The sequence below is a fragment of the Amaranthus tricolor genome, chromosome 16 (assembly GCF_026212465.1).
Source record: "Amaranthus tricolor cultivar Red isolate AtriRed21 chromosome 16, ASM2621246v1, whole genome shotgun sequence".
NCBI lineage: Eukaryota > Viridiplantae > Streptophyta > Magnoliopsida > Caryophyllales > Amaranthaceae > Amaranthus > Amaranthus tricolor.
The window spans coordinates 3,756,091-3,781,817 of NC_080062.1; the positions used below are offsets into that span (position 1 = coordinate 3,756,091).

General features: G+C 31.7%; 1 protein-coding gene and 1 non-coding gene across 2 annotated transcripts; one reads left to right on the forward strand and one right to left on the reverse strand.

Annotated features, from left to right (window-relative positions):
- Positions 1 to 1,850: 1,850 nt before the first annotated feature.
- Positions 1,851 to 6,017, forward strand: LOC130802992 (uncharacterized). Its single transcript, XM_057667132.1, has 3 exons — positions 1,851 to 2,147; positions 5,235 to 5,459; positions 5,687 to 6,017. The coding sequence occupies exons 1-3, from the start codon at positions 2,143 to 2,145 to the stop codon at positions 5,808 to 5,810; spliced, it is 354 nt and encodes a 117-aa protein (XP_057523115.1). The 5' UTR covers positions 1,851 to 2,142; the 3' UTR covers positions 5,811 to 6,017.
- LOC130803348 (U5 spliceosomal RNA) lies at positions 4,149 to 4,263 on the reverse strand. The gene has a single exon (XR_009039896.1). It is a non-coding gene; the product is annotated as a U5 spliceosomal RNA (small nuclear RNA).
- Positions 6,018 to 25,727: the final 19,710 nt, after the last annotated feature.

The window sequence follows — 25,727 nt, forward strand, 5'->3', positions numbered from 1 at the left end:
CTAGATTTAGAAGTTGGCCCTACTTGCATAACATAGGTACCTAATTGTTTTATTTTTCACTAAAAAAAAAAAAAAACTTATGATATTTATTCTGTCTGATTAATATACTCTCTCAAATTTGATTTAATATGCTATAGCCTCCGGGTAAACTCTTAACATACTACTCTTTTCGATTCTAACATTAATACAGAATAGCCTCCGGGCATGTTCGTGAAACGTAACTATGTGAGTAGCTGTTAGTGGTCTAACTAGTTGTAGAGTAGCTAGTTGTAGAGTAGCTGTTAGTGGTCTAACTAACTAGTTGTAGCAATGTGTATAATTCATAATTGTAGCTGTTAGATATTTAGATGACATGATTTAACAATTCTCTTTTTCTCTTAAAAGTAGGGTTGATAAAAGTTGATCCGACTTGAACCTAATCTGAAATAAGTGGGTTTGGGTTGAGACTTTTGACCCAATTAATTAAATGGGTCGATCCGACCTGATCTGCTCATTGAATGGGTTAGGTTCAGGTCAAAATTTTAAACCTGTAAAAAACCTGTATAACCCATTTAATTAAATTTGATTTCGAGTTAAAATCAATAAGTATAAACTAAACTTTGTTCATTTAATATTTTCTTATTTTTCATAGTAAATACAAAATAAACAACAAAAAACATAAAGTTAGAATTAAAGCCTAAAAAATCAGATTAAATCAACATTAAAAACCTTAAAACAAAAACAAAAAAAATTATAAACGGGTTAAGTGGGTCGAAATTAGGTCAACCTGATCTGTTGCAGGTCGGGTCAAGGTTGTAATTTTCGACCCAATTAACTTAATGGGTTGGGTTTGGGTCAAGGATTTTCTGACCTGTTTATATATGACTCGAACCCGAATCCAACCCAACCTAATCTGTTTGAGAGGCCTACTCAAAAGTAACTTGGTAGAATTCCTTACTTATAAATTGATTCGCCCATAAATTCAACTCCTACTTAAATCAAAAAACTTACATTATGTGGTTAACATGGAAAAGGAAAAAAATGTGTAGATAAAAATTAATAGATGTGACCGAGACATTTTTCATAAAATGAAATATAGTAAAATTAATTATTAAGTTAGATTAAATTAAAATATATGTTTTTTATAATTATCTTTTAAAACATATTAAATACTCTTTTTTTTTTTTTACTCCAGGGTGAGGGGAAATCACCTACATGTAAGAGAGGGGGAGGAGGATTTGAACTTCATTGAAGAAAATCAAATTCCTATCACAAAAATTACAAAGTGATACGAAAAATTTTAATCATCATATCAACTCATAACTCTTGAAAATATACATACTACTCTATCATTTGGATAGAGGGTGAAATTAAGGAGCCATGGTACAGGGCATATGTTTTTTTTAGTAAATAGAAGTAATAGAGAGAGATTAGAAAGTGATTGATGGCCACAAGCCGAATATAAAAATAATGCTAGATAAGCAGTATAAATCAAAATGACAAATAAAGCTATTAAAATTGGACAAAAAGGTTATAATTTTGTCCATTTTATTTTACTATATGATACAAATCATTGCAAGAGTTAGTTTGGTGGACGAAGCGTAGTAAATTCAAAAACACGAAAAATGTAAAAGTATAGATTTATAAACGGCTCTACATATTAAAACGGCTCAAAAGAAGAATTTTGATTAATACTCATTTGTTATTTTAGTTCGTCTTTTATTTTTAAAACATCTTACTACTTTAATCTACTATATTTAATTTGTTAATCTTCGTGCTAAAAATAAATGAGACTAATTGACTATTAAAAATATGAGTATTTATAAGGCTCAAGGTGAGTCCTCCTCTAGCACCTCAATTGAGAGAAAGTAAGAAGTGGAAAGAGAGAGAGAGAGAGAGAGAGAAAGAAAGGAAGCAAAGAAGTGGGGTTCATCTTTGTATTTGCAGCAGCTGGAAGAGGAATCCAAAGGGATCGCATTGATCCTTACTTATTTGTTTGGATCATGCAATCCCTTTGGATTTATCCTTCATTTGCTTAATTTTTTTCAATTATTAATTACTTAAATTAATTATTCCTCACAAATATTATCTTAAGAGATTGATAATAGTTATTTTCGTTGATTATTTCACCACAATCCACATCTCTTCAAGTCCATAAGCTTCATGAGGTAAATATAATATCTTCTTTTTTTATTTTACTTAAAAATATCATGAAATAATAATCAATTTTTTCTTTAGGAAACTGAAACTATGGTACTAATCGATTGTAATTTATTTGTAGAAACTATGTATTCCATTTTATTTTATGTATAAGTTCTTAATTTGTTAAAAATTTTTTCATGCATAAATTGGGTTCAACTAAAAAAAATTTAAACTGATAATGAAAATCCTTATATATTATAATTATACTCTTTCAATTTAAAAGTATACTTGTTCTAGATTATTTATTGTTAAAAAAATATAATTACTCCTCTGCTCTCTGAGATTGTTCCTTAGAGGATAAAACAAAAATTAAGAAAAGTATAATTTTAAAGCTTATGCATCACATTATTAATATTGTTTTGGAATTAAGATTTTTGTATAATTTAGAAATTTATAAAAAATGTATTGCAAATTGATTTTCTTTTATATTATAATATAGACCGAGAAAAGATAAAAAAATATATAAGAATTGATTTCAGAACCTTGCGGTATTTAGTCTATCTAAATAAAACACGATTCTTTAAAGTAACTTTTAATTTGTTGTTTTTGTTTCCATTTGTAGTGGAAATTGGAATAAGATTCAGCAAATGTTTTGAATTGAGGCACAAAAATCACAGCATGATCTTAGGTTTACTTGCGTATAGGACTATAATTCAGTATCACAAAAATCTACACACACAATCTAAATATGGAGTTGGCCTAGCATCATTATGTTTTGCTATTCATGTTAAAAGTTTAAATCTTTCCATGAAAATTAAAAGCTTGTTTGAATTCAATTCTTTTATGTGTTTTTAGATGAGAGCCTTTTGAATTAATGTGTTGATGCATTAAAAGTTCATATTAAGAAAATAACTTAATTAAAAACTTAAGATAATGATTGAGTTTTCAATATTTTTAAATGTTTCATTTCTATTTTGGATATGTTAACTTTATATATTTATCCTATCAGACTTAACTTTTTCACACATTTACACCTACTAATCCTATTTTACCTCTATTAAAATTTAAAATTATTATATTTTTTTCTTTCACACGTGGTCCAATTGACCACCTAAAAAATGACGAAAAATCAAATGGGACACATTAGGTGAATACGAGAGAGTATAATTTAACTTAATATAAGTTTTTAATTAATAAAGTAAATAAATAATATGAACAATACCAAAGTTTTAATCATAAAATAACTCTACAATAAATTTAACTTTTCACGACATTGGATTTAGCGGCATTAAAAAAAATTGTTTTTATTTTAAGTTTCACTGTATAAAGTGATCTTAGTGACACTTTGTTTGACTTTTAGTGGCATATATAATTATTACTATAGTTTATAGTAGAGGTGTTCATTCGGTTGATCGGGTCGGTTTCGGACGGGTGTTATTCGGTTCGGTTGCATTTCGGATCGGTTATTTTTCGGCTGTGTGTTACAACGGGTCACACTCGGGTCGAGTCGGTTAGTCACGGTTCGGTTGAAGATCGGTTATTCAAGCTATCGGGTTTGCATCAGTTCGGTGTCGGTTGAAGTTCGTGTCGAGTGTCAATCGGTCTCGGGTTGTCATCGATTACTAATTGGTTCGGTTTTTTCGGGTATAGATCGGGTTCGAGCTTTATTTTTCGAGTAGTTATCGGTTACGGATAACTATTGATCGGGTCAATATCGAAATAAGTTAATAGTCAGGTTTTTAATTGATGTATGCTCATTTACTTACAAAAAATAATTAACGATTTTTTTATCAGATATAGCAGATAGGGGTGTCAAATAGGTCGGGTTGGGTCATTTTCAGGTTCGGGTCATATATAAATGGGTCAATAAACCCTTGACCTGAACCTGACCCATTTAATGAAATGGGTCAAAAATTGAAACCCCGACCTGATCTGTAGCAGATCGGGTCAACCTGCTAATGACCCATTTAACCTGCTTTTTTTTTTAGGTCATTAAATTCATATATTTCAGGTCATTTGACCCATTTAACCTTAATTATAGGCTTCCTCCAAAAATAAACGTATGTCACTTAATGCAGCGAGCACATGGTATTCTTTAGTAAAAGGCGAAAGAATAGTTCGGTTTGTGCTCACGGCGTGGTTGCGTAAGTTAATATGAGATATGTGGAAGTGATTTAAAGGATTTTTCTTTTATTAGTATCTTTCATAGCCGATGTAAGTTTAATATTGTATATTGTAAGTTTAATCAAGTTGAGTGAATGAAACTTATCAAAACAATCGATTAGATTATTATAGACTTACAGTCTTACATAGTTTTGAAGTTTTTTAAGTATAATGAAACCTAAAATTAACTAAATAAACTATTAGAAATATAGTATTAGTCTATATATTAATTAATATTAATCAATTAGATACTTAATCGATCGTTTAATAAAGATTTAATTGGAACTTGTCTAATATAGACTTGAAGCTATGTCGTTAAATTGTAAGTGAGATTGAATATTGTAAGTTTGATCAAGTTGAATGAACAAAACTAATCAAAACAATCTATTAAACTATCATAGACTTATTGTCTTACATAGATACTTAATCGATAGTATATTAAAGATTTAATTGTAACTTGCAAGTTGTCAATTATTATGAATTCAACGAAATTAAACCACTAATAACGAATTAAAATTTTATTTAATTATGTTTACATAATATATAAGTTATTTAATAACCTCATAATTATAAATAATTCTTACTCAATTTTATTGCTAATTAGCTTTTTTAAGAAAATATTCATTAAAATAGTATTTACCATTAATTAAATTTAAGCCATTGATAATGTGTAATGTGGATGAATGAATGGTTTTGATAATGTCCACCTCTTCTATCCTTAAAAACTTTCAATAACCGATTACATACAACTATAAATGTCACATGGATTTTGGATTTTAACCATTGATTTCAAAATGGTTTCAATCTTAGCCCTTCATTAATATTGACATAAGAGTAAAAAAAAATAAAGAAAAAGAAAAAAAAAAGAAAAAAACTAAGCCTAACAATACTTCACATTTCTAATTCTGCTTTCTAACTTCTAAGCTAATCTAAATCTTCCTTCCCGCAAGTTTCCTGCTTTCCCAAAAAAAAGACTGCTGCCTGCCGCAAGCTAATCTAATTCTGCTTTCCTCACCGTCACTACCTGCCGCCGGTGGCTCTGACACTACAGTCTGGCGCTGCTCCTGCTTGCTGCTGCTCACGCCTCACTTGGTCGAAAGTCGAGGGTCGACTGTACTGTATTCCTCTTCTACTCTTTACAAAAACCGTAAAAATCAAATTTTTGATTTTTTTAGGTATTTTCACTCTTAATTGTAATCTTAATCTTAATCTTAAATTCTTAATCTTGTTGTTCTAATCTTTATTGTTAATTTTGATTCTTGAATTTTTAATAGAATATTGTTTCTTGATTTTTTTTTTGTTTATGTTTTTTGAGTGATTGAATCTTTGTTATTGTTAATGTGTTTGTTAATGTATTTGTTTATCTTGAATACTTGAATTATTGAATATTTCTTGATTTTAGATACATGTGCTTCGAGCCCCGCTACACCCGCCTACAAAACAGCAGCAGCAGCTGCCTTTTCGTTCGCCACCACCAGCAGCTACGGCTGTCTGCACTACCACCAAGGCCCACCGTGGTGTCTTGACCCTCCTGTGAAAGTTTTGTTCATAGCTTTGAAAGTTTTATCCTTCTTAGCTTTAGTTTTTTAATATTTAGCTTTGAAAGTGTGTACATATATAGAATACATTCAAGATTGAATTAGTATATAATTATTTTTTATTGCTTTAGCCATGAATTCAATTACTCCAATAACTGTGTTTTGAATTAGTATATAATTGTTTTTTATTTAAATAGGGATGGACTTTGAAAATGAAATACCTAGTCCGAAAACTCCTGTTACTCCAATAATTAGTATATATATATATATATACATATATATATATATACATATATATATATATATACATATATATATATATATATATATATAGAACTTGTGTTATTCCTTTTTCCGTATTATTAGAAAACTGAAATTGGACTTAATTTGCTAAATTTAGGTGAAAATTTGATTAGGATTTATAACAGTTCGATTTACAATCGGTTCGGGTTTGTATCAGTTCGGGTTAAAAACAGTTCGATTAATAATCGATTCGGGTTTGTATCAGTTCGGGTTAAAAACTGATCGATTTTAATCGGTTTTAGTCATGTTATATTCGGTTACGTGCATAATTCGGGTCGGATTTGATTCGGATCGATCACTGTTCAGTTCGGGTAACATCGGTTAAGGTTTATATGTCGGTTATAAAATTCGGTTGCAGTTCGAGTTCGATTTTGCCCTTTTCGGTTATCAAACGGTTCGAGTGAAGTATCGGTTCGGGTAATTGCGGTTCGGTAAACCTTAAAAACTTATATTTTTTCGGGTCAGATAATTTTCGATTCCGGGTCGGATTTTCGGGTCGGGTTTGTTTTGAACGGCTCTAGTTTATAGGGACATTTTATGAGAAATATAACTAGATCCTATGTCGCAAAAAGCTTTAGAATGATTTTTTATTATGCTGTTATAAAATCTAATAAATGTCACTAAATCTGCTATATATACTATTAGAATTTTAAAGCAGTGACATTTAAATTAAATGTTGTTACTAAAAGCAAATTATGTTACAGTGTAATCAGGTTATTGAACTAAATGTTTTTTTCAAAGTTTCTTATACTTCTATACAGGAGTATATATTAAATTTGGGTATGGTTATGTTTTTTTTGACAATCACTCTTTTGATAAATTTTTTTTATAAATAACATAAAAGTTTATTACAAATTTTTATAATAATTATTTTAAATTATTGACTTATGTAACTAATTACAGCCAACCGCCCATACCAAACAGATCTATTACTAGTTACTACCCTAAACAGCCCAACGTCAGATAAGCCTTTAGGTTTCTGGAACTTAAATGATGAATTTAAGTAGGTCAAAGCTGCTTATGATACTAGAAGTACTACTTTTACCTAGCCGGTTTGTCTAGACTCTAGAAGTTTTTTATTTTTTTTTAATTTTTTTTAATGAGACTCTAGAAGCTTTTTGAGATCATTCGCAATGATGAAATTCTTTTGAATCACTGTAAGGAAAGTTAATTAATTGATTATAGTGCATTTAATCTGGCGACTTATACAAAAAAGATAAAAGATGTAGCTAGTTTAGCAAAATGTACATCACTTCATAAAGTAATTTTTTAATTAAAGGTTTTGTATAATTTAAATGTATTCATATACTTCCTCTATTGTATATTAGTACTAAGAATTAAGTATCTTTTTACTAGATTTTGAAAGACTATTGTAATTTTTAAAGAGATGTGTTTGAGGGGAGAAAAGACAAATAAACTATAGAGTAGGAAAAAAAAAGAGACAATGTAAAAAAAAAATAAAAGTGTATCAACTGAAACAGGAAAGTATGTTATACTATATTCTATCATAACCCCACTTACTTGAATATGTTTAAAAATTTTTGATTTCTACAAATTTTTTAATGAGATGCTTTTACGGTGAGATTATCCCTATTAGACTGATTTACATATATTTAATTTGTTAAGATGATTATTTACAATTTCAAAACCATTAGTTAAATGAATGAATTAATTATATGAGTATGTCTTATAGTGAGATGATCTCATTCAAGATGAGCTGAATAATTCCACTTGCAATAAGGGTTAGATAAGATTAACCCATGATTTGGGCCTATTATCTTGTCCACCAACCAATTAAAGCAAATTTGAGTTATCACAAAAACTTGGATGAGACGGTCTCAACTCATTATGAGACAGTCAATTTTGGCCAGCCCAATTCGCGTATGTATTAACATTTTAATTTTTTTGGTATTTATTAATTTTGACCTTAAAAAGTATTAATTTTGAAAATTAATATCTTTAAGGTCAAAATTAATATCTTTAAAATCAAATTTAAAAAATGCCCAAAAATTGAAAAAACACCAAAATTATTACAAGCGCGAATTATACTGGCCCAAATTGACTTCCAATACCAGCTGTTGAGTTTTTAGTTCTATTTATTTTTACTCAACTTTTGTAAGAGGAGGGGGAGCATTCAGAAAATAATAAATATACTACTTAAGTGATTTTAACATTAATAGTCACAATATTTATACCAAGTGTAGGATATGCCCTCTTCCCCCCTTTCAGTTGTTTAGAAAGTTAGACTTTTAGAAATTCAAAGTAGCAATTATAACTACTTTAAATATAATTGTCAATTTCTAAATGATAAATATTTTTGAAATAATAAATAGCCTAAACAAAATAATAGTTTCATGTTGCGTTTTATTTGAGTAGGTCATGAAGAATATTTTTATATATATCATAAATTTTTTTTAAGAATATATAATGAATACTATTTCTGAAGAATATAAAATGAATATTTTTATATATATTATGAAGAATATTTACTTATTATAGTTCTCAATAAAACAAAATATTTATTCAATATTTGTTAGTTTTACAATTATTATTTATGACAGAAAAAACTATTATAATACATGTATCATTGAGAATAATGTATTTAGTATATTAAATATATATATAGGTACTTTGAAGAATTTCAGTTAATTTCAGTTATCAGACAAACAGGACCGTATGTTTTTTTCTTTTGTTGGATTAATTATAATTAATTAATTATTATTATAAGATGGATCATATATATTGTCGAATGAGTCAATTTCAATTTTTGTTCTAACATTGAACTTTGAAGAATGCTTGTAAACATTAATAAAGAAGTGTAGGCTGGTATAAGGAATCAAACCAATTTGCATATAGATATCCATTGTTGTATTGTTTAGAGATTACGAATTCTCAAGTTAATTAAACGGGATCTTTGTTAAATTATAACGACTAGCTATTTTTTTAAAGCATTATTAATTTAATCTCAAACTTTTAGTCACATTGACTGAATTAGTTTAATCTAAATGTATATTAAATCTCAATTACTATCATGGGCGTTTGACAAACAGTTAATTGCTGGTTGCTGATAGTTGATTACAGTTGCTGATTTGACTCGCTGATCTTATTAACTGGTTTGACCAGCTGATTTTAAACCCGCTGCTATGAACAACTTGTTCAAAAATAGCTTATTCATATCAATAAGTTGTTTCAACCATCTTGTTTATCTAATGTGATACGTTGATTTTACCATTCAACCCTTTATTATATCAAAATTAGCTAAAATTGCTCAATAAATCATTTTGCCAAATACCCCTTAATCTCAAACTTTCGTTAAATTGACTAGGTTAATAAGGATGCTTAATTCAAGGTTCATTGGCAAAGATTTAATTACAAATTCCTAGTCTTCAAACAATTGTAATTGTAATTAGAATCATTTTCTCTATCCTAGATAATAAATCTACTCAATAAGCATATTAAAGAATTTTGAATATGCAATTGTAATTTTAGACATGAACATGAATATTGAATTTAGTATTATTAATTTAAAGAGCGCAAATTATAGAAACAATAATAGAAAACTTACTTGGAATACTGGCAATTGAACTTTTATTAAATTTGGTAAAAATAACTAAAAATGTATCTAGGAAAACTGATAAGAATTTGAAAATAGTAAAAAGCTAAACTAGAATAACAATAGCCTTGGTACTTAGCTTGTTCTATATCTTTTTCTTAGGCGGCGAGTTATGGCTTTTGTTGTATGAGCTTGGTCACGACTTCGTTGCCTTGGCTCTATCTTCGTGCTTGTTTATGTTTTAGGCTATTATTTCAAACCTTTATTCTCTTATAACTCAGTTCTTTTTATTTCCATCATCATCATTATCCTACCCAACGTATTTCGCTCATAGAAAACTATGGACAGGTTCTGGGGAGGGAAGGACGGCGACAACTCATACCCATAAAAGAGAGCGCAGCCGAAGGAGTTCTCCGGTTCAAGAAAGATAAAAAGACGTATCTATACGGGAAAAATAAATTATAAATGCATATAAATAAGATAAATAAGTAGAACCACTACAAAATAAAAAGAAAAAAATAATACTAATAATAAAAGAAACGAGAGAAGCAAGAGGGTAAGAATACCAAAAGGTAATCTAAGAGGAAATCAGTAGTCTAAAACATGGATATGACGCCTTTAACTACCCTTATCCCTAGTCAGGTCCTCATAGAGGTTTAACTCATACAATTCAACTTTTATTTGCTCATCCCAAATTCTCATGGGTCTTCCTCTACTCCTCTTACCCTCTACGATAATGCTTTCTACCCTCCTCACAGGGGCGTGAAAGTCTTTCTCTGCATATGTCCAAACCACCTCAATCCCAAGTTGTTGTGCGACAGCGGAAGCAAGTTCATCGAACAATAATGAAACAATAAGAAAATTCAATGCAAAATAAGAAATTGACACGAGAGATTTAACGTGGTTCACTATCAATGTGATAGCTACATCCACCGGCACTAAGATCAAATAAAATCACTATGTTCGCAAAGAATTAATTACAAGATGAATCTCAATCACACTCACAAATTAATGGCTCTCTTGTGATCTCTCTCAATTTTGTGATTCATCATATATTAATCCTAAAATGGGAGTTTATATACTAATGCTCAATAAAAGGAAGTTATTACATAATAAACAAAAAGTAACCGTCCTAAAAGACACCTCCCGTGAAAAGAACCCGCCATTTCGCGAGCCGTGTACAACTACGCGAGCCGCGAAATGGAGACAGTACGCACTCCGCGCCCCGCGGACCTCCTCTTTGACCCATACTCATCTTCTTCAATGGTACTTGCTAGTTTGAGTCACCATTAATCAACAATCTCCACCTTGACGAAAACTCGTATTCAGCAAACGATCTCATCAACACAAAGTGAACATATCTAAAGCCAAAACCCGATGTAAAGCTTACTAAATGGAACAGACTTAGTAAAGAAATCAGCTGGGTTGTTAGTGGTCCCGATCTTCTTTACCTTTACCCTCTTGTCAGTACGCAAGAAATGATACCTGACATCAATGTGCTTGGTCCGATCATGGTGTACTTGGTCTTTAGCTAAGCAAATGGCACTTAGACTATCACAATACACCGTAGCAAAATCTTGTGCGATACCTAGTACACCTACAAGGCCTTTGAGCCATATGGACTCCTTAGCTGCAGCAGTTAAAGCCATGCACTCAGCTTCAGTAGTAGACAACGTAACCGAAGACTGCAATGTAGATTTCTAACTAACCACAGAACCACCCAAAGTAAACACATACCCGGTCACCGACCTCCTGGTATCCACATCAGCTGCATAATCAGAATCACTATATCTAGTTACCAAACACTCCTTACCATTCTCATACACAAGACCAATATCAGTTGTCCCTCTTAAATAACGAAAAATCCTTTTCACCCCTTGCCAGTGCTCTCTCCCAGGTCGAGCCATGAACCTACTCACAACACTAACAGCGTGCGCAATATTCGGCCTAGTACAGACCATAGCATACATCAAACAACCAACAGCGTTGGCATAAGAGACAATAGACATATACGCCTACTCCTCCTCAGTTTAAGGTGACATAGACAAAGACAATTTGGAGCTCACAGATGTTGGTGTACTTATAGGCTTCGACTTCTCCATCCCAAAACGAGATAAAATCTTTTTGATGTAACTTTCCTGAATCAAGAAAATCTTACCTCTAGCATGATCTCTATAGATCTCCATACCCAAAATCTTCTTAGCTGGACCCAAATCTTTCATGTCAAATTTCGAGCTAAGCAACTCTATAAGTCTAGCAACATCTAATTTATTCTTTGTGGCAAAAAGCTTGTCATCAACATATAACAACAAATAAATCATGGAATTGTTATCCAACTTACTATGATACACCCAGCAATCATACGAGTTCCTATCAAAACCATGCAAAACCATAAAAGAATCAAACCTCTTGTACCACTGCCGAGGGGGTTGCTTAAGTCCATACAACGACTTTAGCAATTTGCATGCATTGTGCTCTTTCCATGGGATCTCGAATCCCTCGGGCTACTTCATCAAAATCTCCCCCTCCAAATCGCCATGAAGGAAAGCCGTCTTAACATCCAGCTGCTCTAGCTCAAGGTCAAAATGTGCTATAATCGACAATAGCAAATGAATAGAAGTATGTCGAAGCACTGGTGAGAATATCTCCACGAAGTCAACCCCTTCTACCTGACTGAACCCCTTTGCAACTAGCCTAGCCTTAAAATGAACTTTCTCAAATTTAGATGATCCTTGTTTCGTCTTAAACATCCACTTGCACCCTACAAGCTTTCTCCCCTCTGGTACCTTCACAAGTTCCCACACTCTGTTCTTGTAAAGAGACTGCATCTCTTCACCCATTGCAGCAAGCCATTACGCCGACTCACTACGACTAGTTGCTTGTTTATACATGGCAGGTTCATATGACTCTACATCATCAGCTACACTCAATGCATAACCTGTAAGATTCTCAACAAAGCATTTTCTTCCTTTCATTTCTTCAATCAATCTAACAGGCTTCTTGATAACTCGTTTAGGTTTCTCAAGAATAGTGTCAGATTGACCAGATGATCCCTGATTAGACTGCTCCACCTCCTCCCCAGAGTTAGGAGAGGATGGAACAACCTCAGGTTCAGGAGTACTCGGCACTGGAGCCTCAGCATCATCATCAATAAATTGCACTCGAGGTAAATCAGCAATGGATGATTAATGTACCTTAAGTACTCCATCTGTCTGCAGCAAGTTCTCCCTTTCCTTTCCCAGATCAGAAGACTCCGAGCTCTTCTTGAAATATATGGTGCTCTCATCAAAAGTGACATCCCTACTAAGAATGACCCGACCCTCTGAAGGTGAATAGATCCTAAACCCCTTCACACCGTACCCAAAAAAACACCCCGTCTTGGCTCGTGGATCCAGCTTACCCTCACTCACATGATAATAAGTAACACAGCTAAAAATCTTCAAATTAGAGAAACTAGGAAACTTACCACTCCAGATCTCAAACGGGATTTTAAAGTCAATTCCTGAATGAGAACCCCTATTGATGATATAACAAGCTGTCATCACAGCTTCACTCCAATACCTCCTCCCAAGCCCTGCATTAGAGAGCATGCATCGAACTCTCTCAAGTAGTGTCTGATTAACCCGCTCTGCAACACCGTTCTGCTGTGGTGTCATTCTAACGGTATGATGCCGACCAATACCCTCATCTGCACAGAACTGATTAAACTCCTCTTTGCAAAACGCTAGCCCATTGTCTGTTCGTAGCTTCTTGATCTTCCTACCTTGTCGATTCTCAAGCTTTCTATTGCTTAAAAGCTTTGAAGGCCTCATCCTTTGACTTAAGCAACCTGAGCCATGTGCATCGGGATTTTTCATCTACAAATGACACAAAATAGCGGAAACCTCCCATACCTTCAACCCTAGATGGACCCCAGCAATCTAAATGGATATAATCGAGCACTTCATCAGTAATGTGAGCACCCTTGCTGAACTTTGACCTGTGTTTCTTCCCAAACACACAATACTCACAAAATTCAAGGTTGGCAGCCTTGATTCCGGATAGTAGACCCCTCTTAGACAATAGCTGCATCCCCTTCTCCCCTATATGACCAAGCCTCATGTGCCAAATCTTGGTCATCTCCTGGTGAGACGCCGATGCGCAAATCGCAGAACTAGAAAGTGTAACACTCTCAAAGACATAGAGGGTGTTCCTCTTGATACCCTTAAGTACCAACTCCAAACCTTGGTAAATGGACAACTCCCCATCCGAAAACACTTCGTTGTACCCCAAATCATCCAAGGTACCTAATGAAATCAGATTCTTCCCCAAATTAGGTACATGCCGCACTCTAGTCAATGTCATCTTTCGCCCATCACTAGTCCTTAATCTCATGGACCCAATACCCGTAATCTTACAAGGTGCGTTGTTACCTACAATAACTTTACCCCCATTGCAAGACTCATACATGTCAAACCAATCTCGACATGGACTCATATGGAACGAAAACCCCGAATCTAGAACCCAATCATCAGAAAGATCCCCAGACTTAGCAAAACTCACTAACACTAAGTCTTCCTCTGAATTATAGTTCTCCTTCGGTTTTTCCTCAACTACAACAGCTTGGGACTTGCCCTTGCTCACTGGACAATTAGCCCTAAAGTGACCCGGTTCCTTGCAGTAATAACAGGTCTTCCCCGCAGTCTTACCAAGTCCCTCATTGCCGTTTCCAACACCCGACCCAATATTGTTGCCCTTGTTAACCCCCTTTTTCTTTTTAGACTTCCCGGACTTAACAAAAAACCCACTGACACTCTCCCCGTTATCACCTATAACTTTCAGACGAAGTTTTCTAGTATGAAGTGCTGCCTTCACTTCTTCTAAGGTCAGTGAGTCTTTACCAACAAAAAAAGACTCAACAAAATTCTCATAGCTAGACGGTAGAGACACAAGTAAAATCAACGCAGAATCCTCATCATCTATTTTAACATCTAAGTTACGCAAATCTCGTAAAATAGAGTTAAGTTTTTGAAGATGTTCCCGTAAGGGAGTACCTGACTGCATTCGGAGGCTGAACAACTGCTGCTTCAGCAATAATTTGTTGGTTAGCGACTTAGTCATATACAATGACTCCAATTTCATCCATAGTTCCGCCGCTGTAGCCTGATCAGTGATCTCCGTGATGATATGATCATCGAAACTTAGCAAAATGGTAGAATGAGCCTTTTCCTCCAAACCTGCTAATTGCCCGTCAGTTAACCCGTCTTCCGACCCCGCAGTAGTACTCTTTGAAGCCAACGGACGCCAGATTTGCTGCTGTTTCGCGAGCCGTGTACAACTACGCGAGCCGCGAAATGGAGACATAACGCACTCTGCACCCCGCGGACTGAGGCAGCAGCTTCTCCGCGCCCCGCGGACCTCCTCTTTGACCCATACTCATCTTCTTTAATGGTGCTTACTAGTTTGAGTCACCATTATTCAACACAAGTTGTATTTATTTCCATAATATCTTCTATTTCACTTTAAACAAAACAAATCATTACAATTTATGATCATTAGGTTAAACTAAATATATACATCATAAAAGCAAGGACTAAATACTACATAAAAAGAAATTTAAATACCATAAATAAGTGCAAATAATTACACTTATCAAAACCCTACTATTAAAGAGATAGACAATTAATAGGAAAAAAAATATATCATAATATGCATCATGTGGTCTTAATTAATTAAAACTTTAAAACAAAATTATCAATGAAATTATAAATAATTAGAATTCAAGGCATCGAGAAATTAATCAAAAAAAAAAATTAATGCGTTTTGGGGAATAAATGCACTTTTCTTCAACTATAAGCTGGTCCTCTTATTGAGTGCTCCGCAAGCTTCGTATTTTATTCATTTAGGGAACCTATGTCCTTAAAATATGTCCTTTTTTTTTTTATTATTTTCTTGTCCTCTAATAAAGCTTATTGCCCTCTAAATCCACCGTTACACTTAAAAAAGTTTTAACACTATTTTTATTAATGATTATGATTATTGTTGTTGATGGTGGAGGTTTAGGTGTTAAATGGGTTTTAAATATAATATTTTAAATAGGATTGATTTTATTTCTAGTGCACTATGATGTGAAATGTGTTGTGTGTTTTAGTTTATCTTTCATCATCTAAATTTATTACATCATAATTCTTTTAGGTCTAGTACTATCAGACTATTAGTCGTTACGTGGACAAACACTTAACAACAAGGGGCTCAAAAAAGAGTACTTCTATCCTTAAATACTAAAGAGTACTCAATCAAACTTGTAATTTTGTAGTTAGAAGTTGGTTCCATCACCCAAAAATCTAACTATTTGTAAGGTGAGTTGTACAATAATGATTATATACTTCATCTATATATTTTTAAATATATTATATTTAGAAGCGGATACAGATCAAAATCAAATAAGGTCGATGATATAAATAAAACAAATTACATTCAATCAACGTTTTAATTATGATAAGTATTCACGTCGATCACCAACTTTTCATATTTTAAAAAGCTCCAATCAAATTAACCAACATACTTATTAATATCTCTAAATACATAATTTTATACTTACTTTTATATCTTAGATATGTAAGAAATCTTTAAGAAAAACAATATGATTAGGAAGGGACAAAGGAAGTAGTGATAGATAGTGCAATCCTCTAACCTATGAGTTAAGAATGGAAGAGTAAATGTTGGTGTACCATGATAGAATTAAATAACATGTCTTCAAGTAGACATTTTGTAGCCCATGTGTCTTCTTTTTGGACACATAACTTCACATGTATTTCACTCTATATTAATGATATAAACCCCCTTGTTTCCTACATTCGCCAATTTTCTCAACCAATTGGTCGGACAATGAATATGTTGCATGTGTTTCATAAAGATACTACATTTAATACTTAACGAGTGTTTATTGAACGGTTTTAGTTTATTTTAGTATAAAAAGATGACTATATAGTGAAACTATTTAATGCGCTAGTATTCGGTATATTACCTAGTTGAAAAAACATGTAGTTATAAACAAATTATGTATGAACAAATTGCTTTTAGCAGCATATTCAAAATCAGCTAGCTAATCAAACCAGTTGGTAAATTAGTTGGTCAAATCTAATAAATTATCAATCATTTACTATTAATTGTTTGTCAAACGTTGGCTTTATTGATCCAAATGGATAAATCGTAGAAAAAATAGAGTATATGGTTTCATAAAATAAGATTTTATTTGTTCACTTTATTTTAACTGGATTATCTTTCTATTTAATGAAACTTATATTTCTTTGATAAAAATTGACTTTACTGATTAAATTAGTATACTGTCGTTACAATGTTGGAGAGCATTTGGATATCAGGTGTGACATGTTGATATCAAGTGAGACCGATGGATATAGAAAACAACTTGTCTTTTGAGAGAGTGTCTCTTCAAGACATATATTTCAAGTCCAGCCCATTAAATAAATGTTTATTTATCGTATTTTTAATGCCTACTTATGTTATTCTTTATGCTTATTTACCTTAATGTCTATTTTTAATATTTTAAATGTCTATTTACATTATTTTTAATGTTTACTTACAAAATTTTAAAAAATATATAATGTATTAGCCCAATTAAAAATAGTCTCTCAAAGAAACCGTCTCTCACAAAAATTTGTGTATAGGAAATGTAAGTCCTAGTACGACTAGCTACTACTCATAACGAATAGGATTTTGATATCAGTTTTCATTTAATACTCACCAAAGTTTTACCAAATTAAAGCTTGGAATTTTTTCTTTAAAAATTTGAGTTTGGGCCTTGGAACATGGAACCAATAATTAATAAAAAGATCTAAAAATTGATGCGTGCAGTTGAGCCTATTTAAAGTTGGTGTTATAATCTATTAAAGTTGGTGTTATAGTCTATTAAATTTTGCATTATAACCTATTAAAGTTGATATTTAAAGTTGATGTTATAATCTATTAAAGTTGGTATTATAACCTATTTGGAGATACCAACTTTAATAGGTTAAAATATCAACTCTAATAGGTTATAATACCAACTTTAATAGGTTATAACACCAACTCCAAATAGGATTACACAGCGCGTGTTTTTCTAATTGTTGTTTTTCTAAGTAATAATGGACCGGCCCATTTGAAACGCGTCTCTTATAAAGACGGTCTGAATTTGTGGTTAAGATATTGGTGTCCTACTACTCTTCAAACTAGATTATGAAAGCTAGTTTTATATAACGGGCTAGCCCAAAGAATTCTTGGCCCTTGTTGACAAAAGATTTTTTTTCTGGGCTGATTGTTCTTTATCATAGTCATGTTTTAGAAAAACACAAATTCTCTTTTGTCTTAAATTAAATTAAATCGTCAAATGAAATTAATTAAAATATTTATTTTAGTACTTAAAATTTTACTTTTGGTTGTTTAATAATACTTACCACGTCGTTTTAAATATTAAAATTGACATTTTAGATATTGAAACGCTGATTTTAGTTGTTTAAAATGTCAATTATAGTTGTATAATGTCAAAATCTTAAAATCGTATTTTTAGTTGTATTAGTTAAAGGGAAATTATCAACGGTAACCTTAAGTTTTGGCACTTTATCAATGGTATCCCTAAGTTTTTTTTATTATCAATGGTACCCTCGTACTATTGAGCGTTTTACAACCGTAACCTTTTTAAACTTTTTTAGTTCAAAAATCATTAACTTTTTTCTTTTTCTTTTATTTTTGAATTCAAAACGATTTTGGACGGAAAAAGTTAAAAAAAATTACGGTTGTAAAACGCTCAATAACACGAGGGCACCATTGATAATTTAAAAAAAAAACTTAGAAGTACCATTAATACAGTGCCAAAACTCATGGTTACCATTGATAATTTCCCTTAATTAAAATCTTATGGTTTTGATTAGGGTTTTCTGTCATTTTTGTTGATCGATCATATTGTCGTTGAGCTTGTTGTTAATGTAGTGGTTGTTATTTTTGATATTATTGTTGATTATTATTATTATTATTATTATTATTATTATTATTATTATTATTGTTATTATTGTTATTGTTGTTATTGTTGTTGTTGTTATGGTTATTGTTTTTTAATAGCTATTCATATAACTAACGACTACTCTTATGTTTAATAGCTATTCTCACAACTACTTTCATCGTGAAATATAGTAGACACATAATTAATAACATACAATTTAATAGTGATGCATTATACAAATTGTTGTATGAAACGGTCTCGTCGAAAGATGCGTCTCATAGATGAGTTGAAAAGCCCATCTAATACATACTATGAAAATATGAACTCCTTATATGAGGTTGTCTCACTAAGAGATGGTCTCTCACAAAAAGTAACTCGATATATTATTAGACAATTAGACTACAACGATCTTTAATTATGAGGCTTATATTTAGATAATTATCAATCAACTTTAGCCCACCATATAGTGGATTAGTGGAGGGAGTAATTATCTCCTTGTGTTATTTGCTTGCCTACTTGTTGGCTTGTTGCTTTACCCTATGGCCCGGTCATATGGGATTGGGTTTAGGTTCATTATATTTATTCATCTTTTTTTAAGTTTTTGTTTTCTTCTTATTTATGTTCATAACTCAAAACTACAAAATTGCATATTTTTGATTGATTCAAGGTGATCTCATCAAAATTTTTAAGATTCGATTTAAGTTCTTAATTATAATTTTGATTCAATAAGAAATTAATTTGTAAATTTAGGAAATTTTATTAAGTTCAAACTATTCTATTTTACAGACGGGATATTGAGTTGATGATGATAATGATGATGATGGTAATTGAACAAGGTTAGATTTTCACCACCTATAAAAATGCTTATATTTCCTCTCTAATCCGTGGGGGATTCTTTTACCTAACCCATCAATCAAGGGAAAACTGTGAACAATAAATTAAACTTTGCTAAATCTCCTAAAAATAAATCAATCTATTATTTAATTTTAAATAAATTCACCTATTAGGTATATTTCCTAAACATAAACCCACCTTTTGTTTATTAACGATCTTCAAACCTTCTTTGTAACTCAAACAATTAGAAATAAATAACTAGGATTATTTTTAGCAACTATACTCAATAAATAAATTTATTTAAAAATAAACAATAATTGAGTTTAAAATCAGCCTGATCAAGCAAATAATAACTCATTTTTGTCAATTTTCTAAAAAGGAAAAGGAGTAACTATTATAACATCAAGTTGTTTGGATTAGACATTTGGATTGGGAATGTATTTAAAAGCTCATGAGCCTTATAAGCCCAAATAAGATAAGTAAGCAATAGAGTTGATAAGAAGTTAAGCAAAGTAGTAATAGTATTATTTCTTTTCTGACTCAGAAACCATTGCCATGCTTTTATGGGTTTTATCATTTTGTTTTTTTCTTTTGGATGACAATCTTTTATGATTTTCCAGCAAATTGATGCCATGAGTTTTTGCAATGTTAATTTCCATGACCACATGACAGCATTAGTAGTACATTATGCACATTGCACATCTTAGTGCACCCTGCAACTCTTCCAATTTGTGTGCATTTGCTCATCACTACTAATAAACTAACACTTGTGCCACACGTTTTTGTTCTTGTACAAATTCGAGTTCGCCTTGCCACTACTTGCCAAACCATGATTTTTGGTGGAAATATAATCAAAATGTTAGAATATAGAAATTAGTATCAAAGCGAACATACTGTATCATAGTTACATCTGTAATTCAGCTCACAATTTGTATTTCTAATATTTTATGATAAATATGATTTTGTCCATCAGAATCGGTTTCTTTCGGTCATTAGATTTGAGATATTTTTCTTCTATTAGTGCAAACTTAGGTATACATATGAGAATCATGGATGACGACCTAGTGCTTAAGGGCTTTTTTTTTTGCCCTTATAATACGGGTTTGATTCTCACTATCTATAAAAATTATTGAATATCTGAATAGAAAAGAAAAAAGTTTCCTTATCGGGTTGTTGGGGCAAGCAAGCCCAAGCAAAGCCAAACGCTTTCCCGAGCATGAAACTCACTTGCCTAAGTACCTGCTAGCATGAAGTTTCTGATCATCCAGAAAATATCTTGCTTGTCCGAATTGTATATGATCGCCTGAGCACCTTAGCTACTCGTCCAAGCACAAAACTCTTCAAGCTACAACATGCTACTCACTCAAAAGTTTGTTCGAGCTCCTATATACTTGCTCGTCCAAGAGATTCTTCTTCTCCAAATCTCCAACACTACTTCTTAAGTCATCCATACTGTATACAAAATATAATAAGTATTCTCTTTGTCTTTCTACGAGATAATATCATTTAACACAAAAAACTCTCATATATTCAACTAAAATAGTGCTTTCTTAGCGGAACAAAAAAAGTAATAATTTTTATCGAATTTTCTATATAAGATCTTAATTTCATGATGATTATCTACAATTGAATTTATTAATTTGTTTATAAATAATGGTACATACACAAATAATAGCCTTTCTATATAGTAATATAGCCTTTTACGATAATCAAAATTCTGAGTTGGCCTCTAATATATGTCTTGAACCCTTATAACCAAAAATTCCTTGTCAAATATTATTATGTTGGAGATCCGAATGGTAAGTAACAAATTAAAAATAGAAACCTAAAAGAGCAGTCCACTTAATAATGTCTTGCAACTCGAAAATGATGTAACGGACATAAAGCAAAGAACTAACATGGTGGAATACTGTTTCTTCTTGCTAGGCCCCTCACCAAAATGTGTACTGTTTTGCTGTGTAGCCACTGGATTTCGTCTATTTTTGGTGCACATGGCGAATCTAAAATTTTAGGGCTTCTACCACAAGCTTAAACTTTTAATTGATTTGATTTTTTTAGTATGGTATTAGAGCTAGCAAGACAAACGGTCATCGAATTCAAATCTCAATCACCCCTTAAATTCAAGTGGAATATTTTAAATGCTCCTGGTTGAGTTGATTCGGTGACAAAAAAAGTTTTTTGAGGAGACGAGCTAATTTTTATAAAATGTTTGCTATAACTCTTATTATAAGGGCTCGCTTGGATTTAGTGTAAATATTTAAGGGATGATAGAAGTTTTGGGGCGCACACAAAATTTGTAGTTGGACCCAAATAAATATTGTATTACATTAATTGAATACAAGTATTTAATTATATTATGAATTGTACAAGAATATTTTTGGTCGGACACTTGTTCCACACCTATACACTCTTCGCTTATGTTTTTACGTGAGCTCATGTCTCACTTATCAATCTCTCATTTTTTGTGTAAACATTTTGTGATTTGAGCTTATGGCTCGATCCTTTGTTTTTATGGGAGCTTCTTGCTCTACATGATGCAAGTGTCATAATACTCTATTTATACTTGCTATGGAAGATTCTAATAGTTAAGTTAGGATTTTATCTAGATATTTCTTTACTTACTTCACACCTTCCTTCTACTATATTCTAGATAATCATCTTCTAGAATTTTCTAATTAGCTTTTCTAATAGAAAAAAGGTCAAACTAATGGAATTAAGGTAGGTAAAGATGAAAATGAATTGTAAAAGAGATGGACTGAGAGTAAACTAAAAAAAGATAAATAAAAAGTATGATGATCTCTCTCATTTGGAGTAAAGTATTCCCCCACCCTCTAAGGTAAATTTATACCCCAATTTGAGGAAACTAATTGTTGTTTTATCCATTCTTCATTACATCTAATCAATTCTTCCACATCTCTAGCAATCAAATTCTTAAATTTTTTATTTAACTAACTTTATTTTCTTACTTTAACTTTTATTTACCGTTTTAAATATTTATACTTAAAATATTTATACTTAATTCAAGCTAGACAAGAAAAAATTAATTTACAAGTTGAGAGGGGCCTTGACTGACCCGGCACCTGCATGGTGCTAGCTTCGCCGCTGATTATTGCTACCATCATTACCATATGGAAGTATGGAACACGTTTTGGGTACATTATATTTACTTCTTTAACTACTTCAATAGTTCATTATATACAGTTAAAAGGGACACTAAACAAAGAATAGGACTAATACTTGATTCTTCCCTGCAATTATTAAATTTACCATTTTTTTAGCTTGTATTTGATAAATGACATTTTTTAATTAGCTTTTAACTTTCGCTTTATATTTTTTGCTAAATAAGATTCAAATAAATTGAAAAGCTTATTTTTCAGTCAAAACAAAAAATCTAATATACTCCCTCCGTCTGATTGAATTTGAAGCATTTTTATTTTGGTGCATCCCACTTAATTTGCATCATTTTTATTTTAGGACAATGGCTCACCATTTTTTTAATCTCATCCATACATTTTAACTCTCTTTTAATTTCATTCAGACAATTCATTCTCTCTCTTTATTTATTACCACTTTCTTAAAAATCCTCCTCTTTCTCTTTGATGCAATTTTATCAGGACATATGAGTATATGAATTATTGTGCCATATGCTTAAACTTCTTCATAACACTAGTGGAAAAAAACCTCAATTGCTATGTTTTTTGGCCACTATATGCTGCGGTTTTGACCCCAAGCATTAGTGATTGCAGCAAATGGTTTATTTTAAATGCTGCGGTTTAAAATCGCAGCACAAAAAAAGATTATATGCTGCGGTTCTAGGGGAACTTCAACATATAGTGTGTTTTTTTTTAAGTTCAAAAAACACACTATATGTTGCGGTTCCCCTGGAACCGCAACGTATGATGATTACTTTTTTTTTTGGTTTTTTTTGTTTTATTAATAATACAATACATATTCATTTCTAAAGTACACAATTTCAATCAGCAAATAATCACCATAAATTTGTCACTAATATACACTCGATCATTGTAATAAACAAAAATATAAATATATATATATATATATATATATATATATATATATATATATATATATATATATATATATATATATATATATATATATATATTAAAAGTCCAAAATCTAAACTAATTACACTACCAAACACATAAATTAGAAAGATACACGGCCACTTTGTCTTTCAATTCGCGCATTTCCCCTTCTGTCAAAGTGCGTGTTTCCCTTGGAGTGTCGCATGAAACCTAAATATTACATGAAATAATTAAAAAAGTTTATATAATACATATGCATTAGATTTTACCAATATTAAATATATAATATTATAATTTAAAAAAGTAACATATGCATACCGCATCAACATTTTCGACTCCAACATTCTCCACGGTTTGTAAGAGATCGCCATATATTCGAGAGTGTAGTAGCCACAATCAATAACATTATCTCGTCGAAAGCACTAAGAGAAAATAGATGTTAGTGCCAAAAAAAGCTTTAAAAACCTTAAAAACGCAACTTAGCACGTAATTTAGAGCATATGACTATTGTTTTCGATTCAAATTATTTGAGCATTATAATATATACCAAATAGTGTTGTATGCAGAGTTTTGTACCAAATAAACCAAGTTTGACCCACTTTCTGCGAGAAACTGCCAAAAAAGCTTTAAAAAACTTAAAAACGCAACTTAGCACATAATTTCAAGCATATGACTATTGTTTTCGATTCTAACCATTTAACCACAATAATATATATACCAAATAGTATTGTGTGCCAAGTTTCATGCTAAACAAACCAAGTTTGAATCACTTTATGCGAGAAAGTGCTAAAATGCTTAGAAAAACGTATTTCGAATAGTGTTGTGTATCTATACTGTTTTCCATTTCGGATATGTGGCTCTCGAATTAGATCCCATTTCTCCACGCACTTTCTTCATTGTGTTGAAACGCATGGGAAAATTATAACTACTTATATATATCAATGCATGTAATAATATTAATGTAATACTATATATATATATATATATATATATATATATATATATATATATATATATATATATATATATATATATATATATATATATATATATATATATATATATATATATATATATATATATATATATATATATATATATATATATATATATATATATATATATTAATCAGACGGGTCTACAATGTAAAATAATTGCTTGGCCTGTGTGACTAGTATAAATGGCTTCTCACTATCTTGCAAACGTGTTAAGTCTACAAGAGTGAATCCACAAGCGTCATTATTTTTTACGCATCGTCGATTACTATCTACCCACTTGCATTTGAAAAGACCAAAAGTGAAAGTAGAGTAGTCAATCTCTCATATTTCACGTACTCGCCCATAGTATACCAATTTAGCATCAACCGGCGATTGATCCTTGGCACTCGCGTAAAATGTAGATGACGCCTGTAATACCCCAGATTTAGCTTGAAAAAGGATTGATAGACTACTCTTATCAACAGGATGCATCTTCTTTTCTAGGAAGCCCATTTGCTAAGAACTCCACAGTTAAGCATGCTTGGTGGAGAGCAATCTTAGGATGGGTGACCTCCTGGGAAGTTTTTCCGGGTGCACACGAGTGAGGCCAAAGTGCGCTGAAAAAACTTGTGTTGGTTTGTGGGGCTAGTCTACAGTCTCCAAGAGTAGTCACCAGCGGTCCGAGGGGCCGGGGTGTTACAACGCCAAAATAGAAACTCCACTATTTTGCAGATAAGATGACTTCTTATCTTGACCCTCAGTCCAAAATGTAAACCCATTGACATCGTAACCCTCATATTTGTTGACATCATCATGAGGACCAAAAGCTAACCACTTAACAATTTCAGATACACCCTTGAGTTCTTCACCTCGAAGAGGTGTGATCTATTTGGAGCCAATTGTTTCTTTTCCCTCAAGCTTTCTTTCATGTCGAGAGGTGGGAAGTCCAATAGGCTTTTCCATGGCCATATACTCAGCTATGAAGTTACCAATCTCATTACTCACAATGCCTTGAATCATACTCCCTCGTATTGTGTTGGATTCCTCACTTTATTTTGTTAAACTCCCATGTGCCTTGCAAAAGGATAACACCACCTTAAAAAAACTAGACCCAAAAGCTTGATTTATTTCACGATCGAGATGGATAATAAGATGAACCATAATGTCAAAAAAAAAAGGTGGAAAATACATCTCAAACTTGCATAAAGTTGCAAT